General features: G+C 47.7%; 1 protein-coding gene across 1 annotated transcript in view; it reads right to left on the bottom strand.

The window, feature by feature from the left end:
* Positions 1–9,736, bottom strand: part of CPSF6 (cleavage and polyadenylation specific factor 6) — a 40,012-nt gene extending 30,276 nt beyond the window's left edge. Inside the window, exon 1 of the mRNA XM_065402751.1 lies at positions 9,677–9,736. Coding sequence (XP_065258823.1) covers positions 9,677–9,736 — 60 coding nt within the window. The remainder of the gene's footprint in view (positions 1–9,676) is intronic.
* Between the last annotated feature and the right edge of the window lie 12,936 nt (positions 9,737–22,672).

The raw sequence follows: 22,672 nt of genomic DNA, 5'->3' as shown, positions 1-22,672 counted from the left end.
GAAACAAGTGTGCCTTTGCCCAAAAAAAGGTTGAAAAACACTGATATAAATGGACAACTTGGCAAATGAAGTTAGCATCTGTCTTACTGGTCCCTCACCCACAAAATCAGAGTGACAACGCACTGGCATTACCTGTATTACAATTATTATTTTACAGGGACTAGACCATTGCCTTAGGGCCCTGCCATAACAAACTCTCCTCAGACCCTCGCATAACAGGTTCGTTCCCCTTAAACCACTCCCCATGATGCTTTCCCCCACTTCAGGATTCCAGACCACAGGGCAGGAAAAGCTGGTTACATACTCTTTATAAGAGGAGAGTGTTTCCCGATGCTCTGTAAAGGAGTCAGTTGCACAACTACTAAAAATACCAAGTTATAACACCCATCTTCTCCCTTGTGAAATGAACCTCCAAAATTCTCTTGGCAAAACAAATCTCCATCTACCAAAGTTCTGTATTTTACAGCAAGATCTCCCCCACATAAACCCCTTTCTACTATATAAAATTCTGTTGTATCTTAACTTTTGTTTTTAAATATCTACTTCACCCACACATTAATTGAGTCAGTAAATATATGAAGGCCACACGCACCACCACAGTATTTAACGGTCTTACAAATTCTGTAAGTCAAAGAGTCTCTGTTTCTTTCCCTCCTGATTGCTATTTTAAATGCAGGAAAGCTAAATCAAAGTGGTGAATTTTGCACTTTGTTCTGAAAATTAGGTTCAAGATCATTTTAATTTCCTGCAGAAACAAGTTTCACACTTCTAGGCCAGCAGCTTTCAGTTCTGTCACCTGCATTTATAAGTCTTCACATGTTTTAGTAGTTCCAGTTCCTGAGGAATGCAGCTGACATGGGAGTTTATAATTACTGAGAAGAAGCTTTTAAACCAGCTCATGACAATGTCATGAGGGGCTTTGAGGATCAGTACTGAAACCCCAAGTTTGACTCGGTTCAGTGAGTAGCCAGTGAAATGAGCAGAACATTGTGGTGATACGCTGTCAGCAACCCATGTTATTAAGTAGGTAAGCTGTTTCACTTTGAACTAATTGGACAATGTGGTACAATCGGAGAGTCAAGAGTTTAAGGCCAGAAGAGACCTCCTGTACATAACATGCCGCCTACACTACCCAGCACCTGCACACTAAATACAACTGAAATTAGACCAAAATATTATAGTCCAGTGGAAACTAGACTATTATGTGCCACAGGCAGAGAATAGGAGGTACCAACATGCATCAGTGTTCCACAATCAGGTACAATATGTTGCAACAATAAATGCAGATGGTCATTAATGCATGGATCATTGTGGCCTACTCCAAAACTGACACCCTGGGGTGCAGTCTCCTGGCCAGCTTTAGGCAGAAGAGCTCTTTTTCAGCAGCCATATTTATTTGGGCATCTAGTAACAATGAAGATTCCAGCTGGCCCCACCCCATGGAGGGTGTTAATGTGGTTCTGAGTTCTATGAAGCATTATCTTCTCTCCACTAGCATCACTCTGTATTGCCCACATTTAGTATCAGTCATCTGCTCTTCGCTGACACTAACAGTATGTCCACACAGCAAAAGCTGTGCACTGACTAACCTACCTGAGCTAGTGCTGTGTACGGGCTAGCCTACCCTAGCTAGTTTAAATCCAGCTAGAGTGGGTAACAACAGTGATGAAGACAGTGCAACATGAGCTTCTGAATGGGCTAGCAAGCCAAGTACATACCCAGGATCCATCCCAGGCTTGTACTACATGTACTGAAGCCCAGAGTGCACTACCATCACTGCTATATTACCTGTGCTAGCTAGATTCAAGCTAACTCTAGTAGGCTGGTCTTTACACAGCTTTTGCTGTGCAGATATACCCTATAACAGCTAAGGGAAGGCACTGTTTGTATCTGACATAATGGAGACGTATAGTTGGTGTTGTCCATGTATTACTGGCATATGAATCTGTGTTGTCTCAAGATCTTCCCAAGAAAAAAAGGTTACTTACCTGTATTGTAACTGATGTTCTTTGAGATGTGGTTGCACATATGTATTCCACATTGGAGAGTGCACCCAGTCAGAGCCCGAGTGTTTTCTGTAGGTGTACCTGTCAAGGTGGCACACACACTCTGCACATCCTCATGGCCCATCTCAAGGCTATATAAGGGCAATGCTGCCCCGATCCCCGAGAGTTCCTTTGCACCAAAATATAGTGACTCGGGACTCTGGTGCAGATGGGTTACAATATAGGTAAGTAACCATTTTTTCTTCTTTGAATAGGGTGACCAGATGTCCCATTTTTAAAGGGACAGTCCCGTTTTTTGGGGCTTTTTCTTATAGCTCCCCAAAATATATCTGAATTTTGCAGGAAAGAACATTATCGCAGTTCTCACTAACAGTGCAGGTCTCTCTCCATGGCCAGTTTTAACATCAAGAGAAGGTAGCGAACCACAGGCTTACAGGAAAGCGGAAGGTCAGACAAGGCTGACTATAAGTAAGACAGTAAGAAATTTGTGGGCTGTGACTGTGTTGCAGAAACTGTAACTTTTAATACTCACTGCAACTTTTAGTGCCTCTCCTCCATCATGGTGGAGGGGCAGCCGGGGCAAATTTTAGTGACTAGTATTGTGACCTTGCTTGACAACCAAGAAAAACTTGGGTGAGTAGCGATGCAACGTAGTGCATGAGATGGGGCTATGGTGGTGTACGAGGAAGACAACCTCAAAGACTTTGCCTTCTTCAGCAGCACAATTGAGCTGGGGAACCAGTTTGGGGAGGCCCCAGTAAGTGGGGCTAGGTGGGAGCTGGGACTTATGCCTCCCAAAGAGCTCGATGGCAGGACTGGGGAGCCCCAGCAGTGCCAGCCCCTTCACAGGGCTTCTAAGGGTCTCCAAGTTGGGGCCAGCTCAGGGCACAGAGGCTCAGGCCCCACACACAGCCTGGACTGAAGGCTTGGGGAGGAGGGGGGTATCCAACCTATGTTGGAGAGTAAAGGACACTACTAACAACTCTGTCCTGATAGCACCTTTACCCTCTAACCCCACCACAAGCTACCTTGTGGACACCTCTACAAACACCTGCATGTGCTCATCATGACGGAGAAGCAGTAGTGCCAAATTTGAGTGATGTTGCACCTTGTGCAATAGGTCGCAAAGCCATTCATTCAAACGTGGCTGGGGCTTATGTGTGGGTGTACACCCAGGACTGGACTCCTTGTGGGGGTATTCAGATGGGAGGTCTTTATTCTTCCTGTTTGTTTTATTATGGTACTTGAACTGATAGCATCAAAACTACAGTAGTACTGTAGTGTATATATAGAATCAAAGCAGCCTAGGGTGGAAGAGACCACCTGACAACCAGCATGGGGAGGAGGGGGGGAGCGGTATGGAATCCTGAAGCAGAGGACAAGGGAAAGTGATGTGGCTCACCATAACTGAAGTCCTATGTCACTGATACAAATGAGAGGTATGTAATGAAATAACTTGGGTATAAGTAGAGTTGCCCTTTACTTAATGGATTCACAAACCCTTTCAGGATTTCTCAGTCCCCATCCTAAACTAGTGGCTCCTGTAGCATTGGGGTGATCTAAACCAACAGCAGCAGCATATAGCACTTTATACAATAGCAAGCTGTTCCCTTTGCACTTGGCTCCTGTGTAAAATGCTTGCTAAAGAGGAGAACTGACTAATGCTAACCACTTTGAGGCTGCAACAGATTTTCCAGTCATCACCCTGATCGTGCCACTTGTATGATTTTGGGGTCAGAGACCATCTCATATAAATTTCTATAGCACCTAGCACAATGAGGCCACAATCCCAATTAGGACAACCCAGGCACTACTGTAGTAGAAGTAAGAATGATAATCAGAAGTACTTCACATCTGGAAGAACTGAAATGAAAAAGTGAATAAGATGGTGATCAGTATTTTCCTTGGCACCTTTCCATTTAAAAATATTACTGTTCAACTGCCACTACCTACCTTATAAGAAAGGCAGTCTGAAAGGTAAAAAAAATAAGCAAAGTCTGAGGAAGTAAAATGAGCATTGTGACAAGGTCAAAAAATGCAAACAAGAAGGAATTAAAAGTTGTAATGAGATGAACAAAGCCCCAAAAATGGGGATTAGAGAAAAATTACACAAAGATGACAATTCAAAGGCCTAGTATTCTGGAGTGTGTTTATGCTAAGTAGTCAATATAAGACAAAATGACTAAATATTGTTGGGGAGAACCTCTTTATTATCTCAATTTCATTTGCTTACCAGATCTTTATCCTTAACAAGATTATCAGTTGGCTAAGGGAGTTGCGTGCCTGGGACCATCTTTGGCAGGTGCGAGTTAACAACCTGAACCCCACTACATCTCTGGAATTTACTGTAGGCCCATGAGCAATTGCGCAGCAATGGCTTGTGTGCATTTTTGGAGCAAAGAGAAAACAGACAACCTGGGCCATGTGGCAGCTTGCCAGAAGCCTGAGAGACAGCTCTAATTAGTCACAGCAGAAATTTCCAGGATTACTACCACATTAAAAGAAACCTCAGACTTAACAGAGATGGTTGTTTTGTTTTTTAATACTTTGCTTTTCATTTGGCAGATTTGTTTGTAGCTAGTGTCTATTAGAGCACTGTTGACTCAATTAGATGCTAAGAAAGAAAGGTAGTACGCAATTATGTATGTAACCTTTTCCTAACGTAAGAGAGGATATGTACTATCCAGAAAACACAGAATAAAATCGAACAGCATTCTAGACATTTGCCACTTTATTGGGATCAGAAGCACACAGTGGAAACTGCTCGGTAAGTTTCATGACTGCTTTCCTGGAGCTCTTCACTGAAACGTTACATACAATGTCACAAACTTCAAGTGCTTTTCTAGAGAGGTTTTGAAACACCATCACCAGAGGTAAAACCACCGGGAAAATAGCATTTTACAGCAAGGAAGAAAAAAATCTGCCAGAGAAAGAAAGATGACAGTCGAAACTAATGCCTAGTCTACCTACTTTTGTTAGCATAGCTACATCGGGGGGGGGGGGGGGGGGGAGAGGAGGAGTCCCATATTTCAACCAACCTATGCTAGCAAAAAGCCTACTGTAGAAGCAGTTACACCAACAAAAAAGTCCTTTTGCTGTTATAGTTTATTTTGTTTGGGGAACTAGTTTAAGCGGTCTCAGCGAAAGAACTCTTGCTGGTATGAGCTGTGTCTTCACTAGGAAGGTTTTCTGAAATAGCTATACCAGCAAACTCTTTCTAGTATAGACAAGGCCTAACAAAAGTGATATGGCAAACTGATATCTAAACAAGAAGCTTGAATAAATATTCTTTGGTACCACTGTCCTGACAATCAAAATGACTGTAGAGAATGCCCAGCACTGGGTAGCCCTGGATCACAATGACATATCGCAAGAGACAGCATATTCTCCGTCTTCTCCTCTTTGGCAGCCATGTTTGCAACAATGGCTTCAAGAAGGAAGTGAAGGGGGTAGGTATCTGCACCATATTTGTAGCCACGGTATTCCCACTTTGAGGGCTTCTCTACACACAAGCTTGCACTGGCTTAATTAAATTGACTTAGTTAACGAAGTGCAAACCCTGTGTGGACCCTTAGTTTGCCATAAGAGTATTTCAGCTTAATTTAAACCAGTTCCCAAGCAACTTAAACTACACCAAAGAAAGCACTCTTATGCTGGAATAGGAGTGTTTCTACAGAATTTTGCACCAATTTCATTATATCCGTTTAAATTCACACCTTATGTTATATCTGTGCAACTTTTCCAAGTAGACAAGGCCTAAGAGAACAAACCAGTCTTCTCCATTGTCTGCTTACTTTATGGTATGTCACTCCTATGTAATATGTAGTCTCACCAAAATGACTAATTGATTTAAAGAAATTGCAAATGTCTAAATGTTTATTTAAACATGTGATAATCACTCTTCTGTTCCTTTTCTATCCACCACCCAAATAAAACAACTTTTCCCCAATACAATCACCTATTTCCCTCTTGCCCCATCATCCCCCATTTTCTCTATTTCCCTCTATGACACACATCAACCTCCCCCTGCTAAAAGATGTGCTCAAGTGCCAACTGCAGAGCATTAGTAGCTCTGCAGGTCTGGAAGTGTCTGCAGGAGGGTGGCCACTTTATTTAATTTCTCATGCTCTGGGGCAGAAACAATGCAATCTGGGGTATGACGACCTAGGGTAATGCCAGAGCCCATTTGACGTAAATACAGATGGTAACTAGGTTACAGCAAACCTGATAAGAACATGACATGAATTTTGGTAAGGGCAAGTAGACTTTTTGAGATGAATGAAAAAGGAGAAAGAGCAAGAACTATAAGAGTAAACAGCTGAAAATCAACTGGCTGTAATACAGGAAAAAAGTAGATGTGTTTCCACAAAGCTCTATCATTAGGAGGCAAAAAGGGTTGTTAATCTATATACCCCAAGTGTCTCAGGACTGGTCCAACTCTCACATTCCGGAGACACACTGGACAAGTTTTGCTTAGTCCAAGTCTCTCTCCTAATATTTATTTATTAATTTCTGCAGTGTGCAAGAAAATGCAGTGCATATTTTACAGTTTCCTTCCCTCTGGATGATAAATTTGCCACATTTTAGTCTCTCCTACTAGGAGACCTTGGATAAGGCAAGAAATCATGCTCGTTTTATGGTTTCTTTATCCATCTGTAGACTAAGGATTTTCATGCATGTGTTACACTATCTCTACCCCCTCTTTGGTGCTGGTGGGAATCATGTGTTTTACAGACTTTCAAGGGATAAGTGGATTTCCAATATGGAAATGAGAGAGATTTTGCTGTGTGTTACAGTTTCTCTGGGGATGGGTTGTTTGTGTGTGTCTGTGTGTCTCCCTCTCTGGGAATATGGAGATGGGAGTTGTTGCTATGTGTATATTACAGTCTCTCTCAGGTTGAGTTGGTGGGGGTGTTGCTGTCTGTTACAGCCCCTCTTTCTATTGAGATGGGGGGTATTGCTCTGTGTGTTACCGTTGCTCTCTCTACAGGGATTGTTGCTATATGTATCTGTCAATAACCCAGGGGGCTGTTGCTCTGTGTGTTACAATCACTCTATAGCAGGGGTTCCAAAATTTGTTCGCAGCTTGTTCAGGGTAAGCGCCTGGCGGGCCGCAAGACGCTCTGTTTACCTGAGCGTCCGCAGGTATGGCCGCTCGCAGCTCCCAGTGGCCGTGGTTCACCGTGAAGCAAGTTTGGGAACCCCTGCTCTACAGGAATATGGGGGCATTACTCTCTCTGTCTGTTATGTCTGTGTTAAAGCTACTCTTTCTGGGGATATCTGGAGGCCATTGCTCTGTGTGTGTGCTACAGTTGCAATCTCTCTCTCTGTGGCTACAGGAGGCATTGCTGTGTGTGTGTTACAACCTCTCTCTATGGGGATAAGAGGGGACATTGCTCTGTATCTGTGTTACAGCTGCTCTCATTCCATGGGGATAAAGGAGTTAGGTATTGCTCTAGAGCAGGGGTTCTCAAACTTCATTGCACCATGACCCCCTTCTGAAGACAAAAAATTCTACACAACCTGTGGGGGGGGGGGGGCACCGCCCCAGGCAGGGGGGCCAAAGCCAAAGCCCCACCACCCCAGGGGGCCGAAGCCCGAGCCCCACCACCCCAGTTGCTGTGTGGGTTAGTGTCTCGGGAGATACAGAGATGGGGGGGGGGGGGGGGCAGGGCATTTGTTGCTGGGTGTATAATACAGTCTCTCTCTCTTTAGAGATATTGAACAGTTGCTGTATGTGCGCTACAGTCTCTCGGGGAATGTAGAGATGGGGGGGTTGTTACTGGGTGTATAATACAGTCTTTCGGGAGATACAGAGATGGGGGCATGTTGCTGGTTGTATAATACAGTTTCTCGGGAGGCAGATATGGAGATGAGGGAAGTGTTGCTGGGTGCGTTATGGTCTCTCTGAGGTGGGGAGATGGGGGGTTGTTGCTGGGTGCGTTACGGTCTCTCAGGGAGGGGGATGTGAAGATGGGGGGTTTGTTGCTGGGTGCGTTACGGTCTCTCGGGGGTGGGGAGATGGGGGGTTGTTGCTGGCTGCGTTACGGTCTCAGGGTGGGGAAATGGGGGGTTGTTGCTGGCTGCGTTACGGTCTCTCGGGGGTGGGGAGATGGGGGGTTGTTGCTGGCTGCGTTACGGTCTCTCGGGGTGGGGAGATGGGGGGGTTGTTGCTGGGTGCATTACGGTCTCTCGGGGTGGGGAGATGGCGGGGTTGTTGCTGGGTTCGTTACGGTCTCTCGGGGTGGGGAAATGGGGGGTTGTTGCTGGGTGCATTACGGTCTCTCGGGGTGGGGAGATGGCGGGGTTGTTGCTGGGTGCGTTACGGTCTCTGGGGGTGAGGAGATGGCGGGGTTGTTGCTGGCTGCGTTACGGTCTCTCGGGGGTGGGGAGATGGGGGGTTGTTGCTGGCTGCGTTACGGTCTCAGGGTGGGGAAATGGGGGGTTGTTGCTGGGTGCGTTACGGTCTCTCGGGGTGGGGAGATGGCGGGGTTGTTGCTGGGTGCATTACGGTCTCTCAGGGTGGGGAGATGGCGGGGTTGTTGCTGGGTGCGTTACGGTCTCTGGGGGTGAGGAGATGGCGGGGTTGTTGCTGGGTGCATTACGGTCTCTCGGGGTGGGGAGATGGGGGGTTGTTGCTGGGTGCGTTACGGTCTCTGGGGGTGAGGAGATGGCGGGGTTGTTGCTGGGTGCGTTACGGTCTCTCGGGGTGGGGAGATGGCGGGATTGTTGCTGGCTGCGTTACGGTCTCTCGGGGTGGGGAGATGGGGGGTTGTTGCTGGGTGCATTACAGTCTCTCGGGGGTGGGGAAATGGGGGGTTGTTGCGGGGTGCGTTACGGTCTCTCGGGGTGGGGAGATGGGGGGTTGTTGCTGGGTGCGTTACGGTCTCTCGGGGTGGGGAGATGGGGGGTTGTTGCTGGGTGCGTTACGGTCTCTCGGGGGTGGGGAGATGGGGGGTTGTTGCTGGGTGCGTTACGGTCTCTCGGGGTGGGGAGATGGCGGGATTGTTGCTGGCTGCGTTACGGTCTCTCGGGGTGGGGAGATGGGGGCTTGTTGCTGGGTGCGTTACGGTCTCTCGGGGGTGGGGAAATGGGGGGTTGTTGCTGGGTGCGTTACGGTCTCTCGGGGGTGGGGAGATGAGGGGTTGTTGCTGGGTGTGTTACGGTCTCTCGGGGGTGGGGAAATGGGGGGTTGTTGCTGGGTGCATTACGGTCTCTCGGGGGTGGGGAAATGGGGGGTTGTTGCGGGGTGCGTTACGGTCTCTCGGGGTGGGGAGATGGGGGTTGTTGCTGGGTGCGTTACGGTCTCTCGGGGTGGGGAGATGGGGGGTTGTTGCTGGCTGCGTTAGTCTCTCCCCCGCGCACGCATCCACAAGGCAGAGGGGGGCGGCGCCATGAGGGAGCGGGCGGGCTGGCTGCGGTGGCAGACGCCCGGTGCAGGCCGCTCTCGCTCTCCGGGCTGAGGCCCGTTACCCTCTTCGGAATTAGCGGCGCGACCTCCCCTCTTCCCCTGCTGCCGGGCCCCGCGCATGCGGCCTGCGCTAGCGGCCTAGCGTTCCGCGGGAAACCCACGGCCGGGCGCCTACACCAACAATGGCGGCGGCGGCGCCGCCTCCTCCCCGCCGCGCGGCCCTGCAGGCGACGCAGGGACCGGTGCCGCCCGCGCGTACCTGGTTGAACTCCTCGCCCACATCGGCGTAGATGTCTATGTGGTCCACGCCGTCCGCCATGATCCCGCCCGCTCCTCGGGCCGCCGCCTCCGTCACCCGCCGCGCCCGGGTCTAGAGCCGCCGCCGCTGGTGAGGGGGAGCTAACATCACTTCCGGAAGGAGAAGGGGAACTTCCGGTTATTGCAGCAGCTACCACTGCTGCCCCTAGAGGATGCGCCTGAACCCGCGCCAGGCGGGGGGTGTCACACAGGACTGCTGGGGAGTTTCTCTCAGCACCCCCCCCCCCCAGTCAGGGAGCGTGTCACCCCACGCGGGTTCGAGGTTTGCTCTCTGACCAGGCTCCCCCACTCTTGGAGGGGTGGGATTGGTGACCATTATAATCAGAATTCTGCCGTGCTCGCAAGCCCTAGCCTGGCGCCCCATTGGGGTGGAGGGCTGCCCAGACCCCAAGTCAGGGTCAGATCCTGCCCCAGAGGGCTTTGAATCTAAAGTCCTAATCGTGTAACTGGTTGGGCGCAGGCAGCAGGACCCAGTGTCTGCAAGGAGCCCTGGGCATTAGGATGGGCACGTGTGGATTCAGTTGCAATAACGGTGCTTACAGTCAAACACAAGGGGGGGGGCGGGGGGGAGAGGAGTATGCCAGGGGATGAGAGAGCAAATGAACCAAATGCGATAGCCATTAGTCTCATCATATCTGGATGGTGCTCAGATACTACAGTGATGAGGCCTGGTACAAGAACCTCCATATGACGGAACAAAATTGCCCATGATCAGGCATTCTAAAATTATAAGCATGGCCATTATGCATCAGACCAATGGTCCGGGTGCTTCAAAGGAATGTAAAAAACAGGGCAATTTTGAGTGATGCGTCCCATCGACGGTCATCCAGTTCCAGCATCTGGCAGTTGGAAATTCAGGGACACCTGGAGCATGGGGTTTGCCTCCCTGACTATCTTGGCTAAGCCATTGATGGACCTATTCTCTATAAATTTAACCAATTCTTTTTTGAACCCAGTTACACTTTTGGCCTTCACAAGGTCCCCGGCAAGGAGTTCCACATTCCACATAGTATGAAGTACTTCCTTATGTTTGTTTTAAATCTGATGCTTATTAATTTCATAGGGTGACCCCATGTTCTTATATGAAGGGCTAAGTAAAAATTCACTATTCTCCATACCATCCCCTCTTAGTGGTTTCTTTTCTAAGCTAAATAGTCCCAATCTTTTTAATGTCTCCTTGTATGGAAGCTGTTCCATATACCTCATCATTTTTGCTGCCCTTCTCAGTACCTTTTCCCATTCTAACATATCATATGTCATAAAAAAAATCGTGAGTTTGTTTTAAATAACATAAGATTTAAAAAATAATACATTTTGGCCCAGATCCTCACAGGCATTTAGGTGCCTAAATCCAATGATTTCAGAAGGAATTAGGTGCTTAAATACCTTAGAGGATCTGGGCCTTTGTATTCTTTCTGTCTTCTGGTTTTTGAGGCATTAGGATTCCCGGTATTGCCAGCTCTCGTAGTTTTATCAGTCTTGCTTAATTTAAGCCCTGTGTTCCTGGAGACAAGTGTGATTATGCAAGACTCTCTACTTTCATTAAAAAAGTAAGTTTCTAGCCCTCGTGATTACAAAGAAAAGCATGAAAGTGTGACAAGTGAACAATAAAGGCTCAAAAAACAAAAGGCAAATAAAAAACACAAAAAATATTATTTATTTATTTAAAATTTATTATTACATTTAAAAAAATCACATGATTTTTAAGACAATTTCATAATTTGGGGGGGCCAGACTCATGATTCTTGGATGTTTGTGACTGACAATACTACATTCACGTTTTCAAGACTTTCTCTGCAACCATGAGAATGAAAAACTTAAAAAAAAAAAAAAAAGCTGAGAGTTTCACTTAAAAACTCATTGTTGATGTTCCTCAAGCTGCACTACAAATTTTTAAAGCCATTGTTGCAAAGATCTTCTATACAGCAAGAGGACATGTATTACTATATCAAATTGATTCAAGGAAATGGTTGCAGTGTCAATAGCTATCTTTGGATCATTACTTGCATTAGAGTTCAGCTGCTAGAGCCTCATTTCTAGACTGCTATCCGGCTTGTGGAATTTTTATATTAAGTGGAACAGCTAAAATATTTCAAGTCCATCTAAACTATACCAGAGTTTCCTGTTTATAGGAACTTCCAGAAGCACTACCCCCTCCAAGAGCTCAGAACCTCACCTGGAAAAAAATTGACAGATATGGCTTTGCAGATAGACATAGGTGCCAACTCTGTAGGTGCTCTGGGTCTGGAGCACCCACAGGAAAAAAAATGGTGGGTGTTCAGCACCCACCGGCAGCCCCCCATCAGCTTCTCCCCCTCCCTCCCAGCACCTCCCACCCACCGCGGATCAGCTGTTTAGTGGTGTGCAGGAGGTGCTGGGGTGAAGGGGAGGAGAGAGGGCAGGGTGTGCTTGGGGGAGGGACAGAATGGGCTGGGAGAGGCAGGGGCGGGGCTGGAAGATGCAGGGTGGGAAGGAGCAGGGGTCGGGGCGGGGTCTGAAGGGCAGAGCAGGGGGTCAAGAACCCTCTGGGGAAAGGACAAAGTCGACGCCTGTGCAGATAGATAAAGACAATTAGAGACCTAAAAACATGTCCAGTGGGCTGTTGAGTAAATTTAGAGGCTAGCAGTATTATATGTGACCACAGATAAAAATGACAAATTGAGATCTGCAGTTGCATGAGCCATATTGGAATAAAATTACTCAGCAGTGTCGCAGCGACATATTCTCATCTTAAAATATGTGATGACCAAGTAGCAGGGGCAAAGTGAAGGATTTGCCACATTATGTTTTAAGAAGCCCTTGAGGTATTAAGATTCAAATGCACTGAAGTAATTTCTTTTTGTTTGATCATGAGCTGGTCTGATACTTGATATTTCATATAAAGAAATAGGTGCAGCACTTCAACTCTTTTTAACACTTTTGCCCATCTGGCCAAATTGGAGAGACTGAAGAAGTAGAGAAAATATACCATTTGCTGCACTAATGAATTGACAAGAATTCTTCACAGATGCTGTGATTATGTTTAGTGAAGCATTTTAGATACATTTTGGCATTTTAAGAATTTTATGTACAGTATCAATTTTAATGGTATTTGACTAGAAGAGCAGGGAAATAAATGTGACTGGGAAAGGCATTCTGTTCTCCTCAGGAACCTGGCCCAGAGCCTCAAATGTATTTAGGTGTTGTTCCACTCAGCATTGTAACACCCAACACCAAGGAGGCCCGCCACCTAGTGGAATCTTCAGCCCCAAGCTGGGCACCCAGGCTCCCCATACAAGGAATGGGGAGAGTTAGGTGCCTAGGAAAGAGATCCTCAGAAGCCAGCAAGCTGAATGGGGAGCAGCCAAACTAGCCCGCGTGAAATTCTGAGGAGAAAGAGGAGAGGGTATAGGCTCCTAGGCAGCTTGCCTGGTGCACTTGGCTGATGGGCCAAAAATAGGCACCTCCGTCCACTCAGGATCCTCAGCTGCAAACCCTCTCCTGGAGTTAGACACCTAAGCCAAGTCAGGCTGGCCCTTGCCCTAGTAATCAAAACCATCTCTTTCTCAGTCTCCTGCTCAGTACTTCTCTCATGCTTGTCCTATGTTTTCCTGTGCTCCCAGCTCAGCCTTTTGTGCAAGTGCTGTGCTATCCCCCCTACGTAATGGTGGCCTACATTCCTCCTGCTGCAGGATTTGACAGGCATCAGGTCTTAGGCTTGGTCAGAGCATGCCTATGGGATCAGGTCCCACTGGCAGAATAGACAATCCTCTGGGTAGTTTGAGAATCCCGCTTAGGGACCTCCTGGGCTTTAGCATGAGCTAATGGTTGGAGCTGTTCATTACTGTGGGATGGTGTCAGGACTTAGGTGACAGCAAATGCCGACTGGCAAAAACTTAGGCTCCTAGGAGACTGAGGCACCTATGGGGTTAGGCGGCAGCTGAGTGGCAGTTTTGAAAATGTTAGTGGTGCCTAAACAGTGGGCTTAGACTCCTAAGGAGACAGATAGGCACCTAAATACTTTTGAGCAGGGCCGCCCAGAGGATTCAGGGGGCCTGGGGCAAAGGGGGGGAGCTGCGGCGCTTGTACTCACCCGGCGGCGGTCCAGGTCTTCGGCGGCATTTCGGCGGCGGGGGGCCCTTCAGTCGTTCCACGTCTTCGGCAGCACTGAAGGACCAGCCAAAATGCCGCCGAAGACCCGGACTGCCGCTGGACCAGGGCTCGCGGGGCCCTTGCGGGGCCCAGGGCCTGGGGCAAATTGCCCCACTTGCCCCCCCCCTCTGGGCAGCCCTGCTTTTGAGGATCTGTGCCCTTCTGATTGACAGCTGCCACAGTAGCAACTGGAGAGCCCTGAAGGGGGTCTTTGAAGAGTCAGGGAAATGGATCTCCATTCCTTTGGCCTGTGACATAACAAAAATGGCTTAATAAGGCTCTCAGAACCCATCATGATGTGTTTTTATATTCAAGAGAATTTCTGTCTCTTTGTAATCTTGTAAACCTTTCAAAATTGTTCTAGTGATTAGGCTTACTGCATATAATAGGTATATAGTATGTGTTATACTTGTTTTGATTCTTGTATAAATAACATTAGGTTGAAAGTTCATACTGTAAATTTACTTAATGTGAAAGACTACATATTATGCAAGTTGATCTGTTTACTTCCTGCTGCATTCTAAGTTTTTTTCATTAGTAGACATTGTGAAGATTTCTTCCGATTTCTTGAGGTGAGCAGTAGCTTTGTAATCAACAATTTTTATTCCTTAAAAGGTTTCTGGTGCTGCTGTGATTTATTATCTTTAAGTGGGACAACTAAATAGTTGATCCATTTTAGTGAAATTTTAGTCTTTGTGATTTATATGGATCATAATAATTTAGACCATATGTTCCTCTCCCACAAAAAGTAGTGCAAAAGGCTTAGGGAGAAGGTGAGATGCAACAGAAACTGTGATGGCATAAAGAAAGGAAACTTGTGCCGCAACATGCCATGGGATAGGAGTCTTTAAAGCCATTGTCTGGCTAGTGAAAGATGTAAAATGTGAAGTAGTATGGGTGGAAAAGTGCCACATAATTGTATCCAACAGCACCATTCTTATCTACACATAAAGACGCATACCACTAAAACTCTGGACCATCTTAACTTGACCTCCTCAGCAGCAAGGCCTTGACCCTCTCGCCAGGTCGGAGAAATAATAGGGTTGCCAACCTTCTACCTGCACAAAACCGAACACCCTTGCCCCGCCCCTCCTCTGAGCCCCTACCCCGTCCCTTCTCCGAGGCTCCACCCCTGCTCACTCCATCTCCCACTTCCTCTGTCGCTCGATCTCCCCACCCTCACTCACTCATTTTCACTGGTCTGGTTCAAGGGGTTGGGGTACGGGAGGGGGTGAGGGCTCCAGCTGGTGGTGCAGGCTCTGGGGTGGGGCCAGGGATGAGGGATTTGGGGTGCAGGAGGGACCTCGGGGCTGGGGGTGGAGCCGAGGGGTTCAGAGTATGGGGGGGGCTCTGGACTGAGGCACTGGTTTGGGGTGTGGGAGGGGGTACAGGCTCTGGGATGGGGGTGCAGGTTCCAAGGTGGGGTCAGAAATGAGGGGTTCAGGGTGCAGGAGGGGGCTCTGGGCTGGGGCAGGGGGTTGGGGTGTGGGGGTGGGGTGAGGGCTCTTGCTGGGGGTGCAGGCTCTGATGTGGGGCTGGGGATGAGGGACTTAGGGTGCAGGAGGGGGCTCCAGGCTGGGGTTGAGGGGTTCAGAGGGTGGGAGAGGGATCAGGGCTGGGGCAGAGGGTTGGGGCACAGGAGTGGGTCCGGGGTGCAGGCTCCAGGTGGTGCTTACCTCAAGCAGCTCCCGGAAGCAGCGGCATGTCCCCACTCTGGCTCCTACATGTAGGCACGGCCAGACAGGAGGCACTGCCCCTGCCGCTCCCATTGGCCGCAGTTCCCAGCCAATGGGAGCTGCAGAGCCAGCACTTGGGGTGGGGGCTGCGTATGGAGCCCCCTGGCTGCCCCTACCTGTAGGAACCAGAGAGGGGACATGCCGCTGCTTCCAGGAGCCGCGCGGAGCCACAGCAGGCAGGGATTCTGCCTTAGCCCCGCTGCAACACCAACCGGACTTTTAATAGCCCAGTCAGTGGTGCTGACCAGAGCCACCAGGGTCCCTTTTTGACCAGGAGTTCTGGTCAAAACTGGACATCTGGCAACCCTAAGCACCAAACAGTCTCTCGCCTAATGTCCTAACTCAGGTAGACGGCAGACAAATGCAGGCCTCTTGGCCTAAAGCGGGGAGGCTGCCACCCCAAGGGTGGGCTTGGTGGCTGGGGTACTTGGGCTCACCCTATTCCACTGGGTCCCAGTCCAGGCCCTAACAGTGGTGGAGGGCTCTGTCACTCGGTCAGCGGGGATCCCACCACAACACACTAACCAGTATTCTGTCCACAACACCGGGCTATTGTCTGGTGTCCCCAGGCTACTTCCTATGATCCCCTCACTGGGTACCTTCACGTCATGGGTATCCACCATCTCCCTGGGGTACACAGTTAGCAGCATTCCCAGCAGCTCCTTGGTGCCCTTGTCGGCTGGCAGCTCTGGCAATCCCTTTGGGTCAGGGGTGCTGGAACAATGTGTATAGAGGTGGTGCTGAGAGCCATTAAACCAAACTGTAAACCCTGTATACAATGGAAACCACTGCAATCCAAGTTCCAGCACCTATGCTTTGGGTCCTCGGTGCTGCAGAGATCCCTCTTGGGAACAAGCCCCAGCAGCAGGCTAGAGGCGTCTGCCTCCTTCAGCAGCTCCAACCCAACTGAGCTGCAGGGCCTGCCTTTTATACTTCCTGTTGCACCTGTTAGTTCCAGTTTAATCTTGCCAAATTATTAATGTAAATATAGTTAAAATAAGTTCTGTAAATCAAAGGCCATCTTGGTTTAGTGCAAAAACAAGGTAGCCTCCATTTTGTGTTAGGTTCTTGTTCCTCTATACCAAAAAAAGGGTGGGAAAATAGGAAGAGCGGGAATCTGACCTTGCCCGGCAACAGCTCCCTATAAAGACAGATGAGGGGAGGAGCCAGGGGGCTCTTGAGCTTTTGAGTTGTCAGAGGTTCAAGTGGCCAGCTCTCTCTCGTAGTGCGGTACAATCTTGGCACTGACTATTGACCTGCAATAGTTACTTATTAATTAAGTTGGGGTTGTTGGTTGTTTTGTTATTTTGGGAAAGCAAACTTCCACACACGGACCTAGTCCGATTAGTTAGATCAATCGTGCACCCAGGTTAGGGTGGGAGTTAAGATAGGGATACGTACCTCTCTATTTCATCTGTCATCCACGGTCAGTGTTCATCGCTGGCTTCGGTCATCTGGATTCTGCAGCCTCTTCATCGCTGACATCTGTAAAGGTAGAATAACATCTTGTATTACAGAGTGCATGTGTGTGTGCCTTTGTGTTATCCCGAATCTCCAGAATCATTAATCCATTCCCCTTTCCCTTCCTTCCTTTCCCCTTAGCAAATAAAGTGGTGTTGTTTATTTTATATTTGTGTGTGTGTGGAGTTCATTGGAGTCAGCTCTGATAGATGGGCTTAAAAGGGGGACTCAGCGGAGGATAAATTGTAAGGCTCCCCGAGATCTTCTGATCAGATCGGCCTAGAGAGAAATAAATCCTTACACACCCATCTGCTTCCAGCAGGGCGGGCCTGGCTGCGCTCACCAGTGGTTGGGCGGTGATTCCTCCCCATCAGGCCCGAAGGGTGACCACGCCCTCTTACTACAGGGGCTTATGCTGATTTAAATCACTTTTGTACTCTCTTGTGCTTGGGCTGCTCTGGAAGCTGCAGAGGCCCCAGATCTAACTTAGTCCCAGGGGCCTGTGTAAGTTATAGCAGCCTCCTGGGTGTTCTTTGGGCTACAGAGCTTCCCAGAATCTCCACAGCACTGGGTGCCAAGGCCCCACTCAGGTTCATGCCCCAAGCCCCAAACCTGATATGCTTTCTATGCCAGACCTTGCAAGGGGATCCTTAGAGGGCAGCCTTATGGATATCTCCACAATGCCTACATCAGGGGAATCCTCCCCATGCTGGAACCAGGGCGTTTAGGGCCCCTTTACAGTGCTTTGCTTTTTAAAGGTAAAAGGTAAGTGGGGTCTGTCTGTGTGTGTGTCTCTCTCTCTGGGGATATGGAGATGGGAGTTGTTGCTATGTGTATATTACAGTCTCTCTCAGGTTGAGTTGGTGGGGGTGTTGCTGTCTGTTACAGCCCCTCTTTCTATTGAGATGGGGGGTATTGCTCTGTGTGTTACCGTTACTGTCTCTCCTATCACACTCAGAACATGTTTAGTCAGCGTCCTGAATCTTCTTGTCACTTTTTACTTGTGGTAAAGGGGCAAGACAGGAGAAGATGAGTGCTGAAATGTACTTGTTTGCACCACTGATCTAGCATACGGGCATAAAACTACCCACAGTCTCTAGCACCATTTTTCTAGCACAGTTCTAGCATGCCCTGCCCACACCGAACAGAGAAATTATAAGATGTTCGGTCAACAAGCATGTTTAAACCAGTGCTGGCCCAATTCCAGCCATTCTGTCAACAAAGCCTGGATAAGGTACCTTATGTAAAACTATACATAAGGGACTCTATGTATGTTATCATCATCCAAGGCACCACAGACATTGCCATTTATTAAAAAACATTGCCATATAAAATAACTAAAGCAATAACAAAGCAAAATAAAGTGTATTTTATTAACAGTAAAGAGGTTTCCTTTCTCCAAATGAAAGAAATTAAGGATAGTTTCCCTTAAAACTATCCTTAGTAACCCTTTGAAACATGCTCTGATCAAAATTATAATATTGGCACTGTCTAGCTACTTAAGACATATGAATGCAGAACTATCCCTGAGGAAATTTTATTTAAGTAGAAATGTCATATTGATATTATGATCTTTACTATATATTATTTTATCATTTTGCTCAGTTTTTATTTATAACTAGGGGACTCTATGACTCAGGGGATAAGTAATGGGTTCCAGGGCCTTTCACCTCCAGATTTACAGTTCTAATCAAGGCTAGATTGGCAATGTCTATAAATTGTTACCATCTGATGTCTGTTTGGTCACCTATGTTAATAGAGTTGGTGATTTCGGTCAGTTTTCTAGCAGATGGATGGATGGATGTCTGTCTCACAGCTGGCACCTGTGAGCAAAGAGGTCAAGGATTACATGAGCAGTGCCTGTCCCATAGATAGATGAGGTACTTTAATTTAAGGCTCTGTCAGGGGATTGAAGTCTGAACCAGGCAACACCACCCAGTGGTAGGAGTCAATGGCTGGGGTAGGGGAACCCAAGCCCACCCTGTTCTACCGGGTTCTGACCCTGGGCCATGTGAGTAATAGTTTAACTGTGCAGCCACGTGGGTGGCTGCCCCCATACCTGCTCCCTGGGCCATTTCCTACCCTGGCTTCAGATCCTCCACTGGCGCCACTGGACTGCATTTGGATTCCCCCTGGAGTCCTCTCTGTTCATGCTCTGGAGGGTTTTCCTCTATCAGTCACAGCCTGTCAGTCCTGGCCCCCAGGGGTGAAGGGCCTGTGTCTGCTGGGCAGTGGGACCTGGTCCCAGCCATGTGGAGACCTGGCAGTTTCTCTGCAGAAGCTTGCAGCACACAACTGCTCCACTACCCTGAGCTGCTCCCTTTTGAGCTCAGCCTCCAATGTGAGCATGCCCAGCAGGGGTGACTGGGCAGGGCCTTCTGGACCCAAAGCTGCTCATTAACCCGTAGTTCACCAGTGTGGGGCTCATGCACCCCACCACAGGCTCTCAATATGATGCTTTTCATGGCATTCACATTTTTTTAAAAGATTCTTCTTATTGCCTAATCTTTGTAGTTCTTTGCACTGCACGACAGGCATTGTCCAGGGTACCTACATGACTCAGTACGCTTTGTCTGAAAGTAAATGCTTGGCTTGATTTAATTGTAAGTGTAGTGTAGAAAGGTCCTTAGCTGGAACATGAGATCAAGGAGAATGGATTTGGTAACACTGCTGGATTATTTTATGCTAGTACTACACTAGATGGCACTATCATTTAAGCAAAATGAACCAAACCATCTGAATTGCGCATTAAAACTTGATGCAGCAAATACTCCTTACAGGCCAGTGTGGGGTGGATGCCCCATCACACTCTCCTTCTATTCTTATAACTCTGTAGTTATATTTAACTCTGTGAAGTGTTTGGGGGTACAGTTTGTATGAAAGGCATTATACAAAATAAGAGTCTAATCTTGCTGCCCTTACCCATATGAGTAGGTCCCCACTGGCTAATAACTTCCCATTCAGTGGGTATATTCGTGAGCAGGAAGTGGCGTTCAGGGTCAGCCCCCTCCAGCTCACACCAAGACACAAGCCTCTTCTGGCAATCCATACTGGGAATTTACTTAATTTCCCAGGAAGACAGCAGGGGTGTATATAAGGTCTGAGTTTAAAAGACGGGATCCCAGCGGTGCCTCCAATGTAGCGCCCCTCTCCACCTGGTTACCTCCTTTAATGGCAATCCGCTTACAGGTTTTGATGGACAGGTCTGGGTTCTTTTGGATCCCGCCACCCACTCAGCAGAGTGAATCTTTTTTCTTTTTTTTCTATGAAATTATTTGGCGGTGCCTCCACCCCCCTCGCTCCTTCCTGGCAGGGTCACCAGGGCAGCTTGGGCGGAAAATTCTAATTACAGAGTAATCCCCACTTACTTGCCAGATAGTTGGAGACTTCCAAGAAATAACACAACACATTAATATAATTATTGTGTTGAATATATTTTTAACACGCAACAAATACAACATAACAGGGTGAAATACTATTTTTAGGGTCACCGGTGCCCACACTGAAAATACCCGTGACTTGATGTAACAAGTGTAAAATTAGTGTCCTGTTGGTACGCGTACTTTGCTGGGGCCCTTGATGACCTATAAAATTCTCTGCAGTGGTTTAGCAGTGTAGCTGACTGGGTTCAGTACAGCCCAAAGGACCTACAAGTGGGAGGAGGTGGTGAATCCCTCCACAGGTATAATAAGCAGCAGGTTATAAAATCCTCAAACCCTTACTCCCTGGCTTGAGGACACAGTTCAGGGAGTAGGGGGTCCCCAAAACAAATTCCCTGACTAACTAAAAGACGGTGCATTCATGAACTCCATGAATGATCTTCAGGTTTGAAGATGATGCTGGACTCCTCAGTCACTGCAGAGGGGCTGCTGTCTGCTGTCAGATCCTCCTCAAGCAGGAATCAGGCTGCGTTGGTCCCAGGATTTCCCCTCACCACAAAGGGGTGCAGGGCTCAAGGTGTAGATTATACAACTACCCTAACATCCAAATTGTAGCCTCCTAGCCCAGCCTCCAGTCACACACTCAGCAAGCAGCTTCCCTGGACTAGCAGAGCTGACCATGTGGTGACTAGTCTCACCTAGGGGGCTGGAGGTGAACCCAGCCTGGCTGGGGAAATTTCTCAGCAAACGCTATCAATTGGGACTCATCCATGGGGAAAGAAAACCCAGGTGAGGGATCGGCTGTCAGGTTCCTAGAGGCCAGCTCTCAAGGGGAACCCTGCTTGCAGGCCTGGGACTCACCAGCTCCCCACACAACCAGTTCTGCCCTTGCCCTGGCTGGCTCCAGCCTCTCCAAAATGGCTTCTCCCCTCTCCTGAACTCCCTGGGAGGGGCATCTCACTCCCTATTGGTTGCTGGGCAGACACTGAGTTTGCCTTGGCTCCTCCTCCCTGAGCTGCCAGCAGACAGAGCTCCAGGAATCTATGTAATCTCCTTGGGGGTTACACAAGTAAGTAGGATCAGGCCCTAAAATTGTGTCATACTGTATACAGAGTATACATTTGTATATTGATTTAATATATCTCATCTAAGGAACTTATCTGGCCCCCATTATTGTAGCACCTGAGTGTACCACAATTTTTTTAATGTATCTAGTCTACAGATAGGGAACTGAGGCAGTGGAGTGATTTGCCCAAGATCACACAGGGAGTCTATAGTACAGCAGACTTGAACTCAAGTCTCCCAAGTCCCAGCCTAATGCTTTAGCCACTGAACAATCCCTCCTTTCTTCAAAGATTTATGTTAGAACTATATACAAGCAGATAGAATGCACACTTGGTCTGTGTATGCATTCTATTTCAACAAAATGTAGAGCACTGAATTTACATATATAAAGTATTTTGCAAAATAATGACCTAATTCAAAGCCCACTGAAGTCAAATCTTGCTACTGATTTCAATGGCCTTTGGATCAGGTCCTAAATGCTGAAGATCTGAAATGAAGAGGTCTTCTTTAGATAAGTGTAAGAGGCTTTAATGCATTACAGATTCTCATTCCAGTGTATTAAAAAAATTCACTTAGGTATAATGAGCTAATTCTCACTCTTGACATAGATTTCAAAGACTGGTTAAATCACTCCAAGATGCAGAGAGATGAGTCATTCCAAGAGTAAACACATGAAGTACAAATCTTCCCAGAATATATTGCTTAAAATTTAACATGTATAGTGACCTGTCCATGACTAAAGCTGTGGCAGCCTGTGCATCTCAGGATATAAGAACATAAGAGCGGCCATACTGGATCAGACCAAAAGGTCCATCTAGCCCAGTATTCTGCCTTCTGACAGTGGCTAATGCCAGGTGCCCCAGAGGGAATGAACAGAACAGGTAATCATCAAGTGATCCATTCCCTGTTGCCCATTCCCAGTTTCTGGCAAACAAAGGCTAGGGACACCATTCCTGCCCATCTTGGCTAATAGCTATTGATGGACCTATCCTCCATGAACTTATCTAGTTCTTTTTTTTAACCCTGTTATAGTCTTGGCCTTCACAACATCCTCTGGCAAAGAGTTCCACAGACTGACTGCGTTGTGTGAAAAAAATACTTCCTTTTGTTTGTTTTAAACCTGCTGCCTATTAATTTAATTTGGTGGGCCCTAGTTCCAGTGTT

Source organism: Emys orbicularis, chromosome 1 (assembly GCF_028017835.1).
Source record: "Emys orbicularis isolate rEmyOrb1 chromosome 1, rEmyOrb1.hap1, whole genome shotgun sequence".
NCBI classification, from domain to species: domain Eukaryota; kingdom Metazoa; phylum Chordata; order Testudines; family Emydidae; genus Emys; species Emys orbicularis.
The sequence above is the reverse complement of the archived record's forward strand: the minus strand, read 5'-3'. Positions and strand labels throughout refer to the sequence as shown.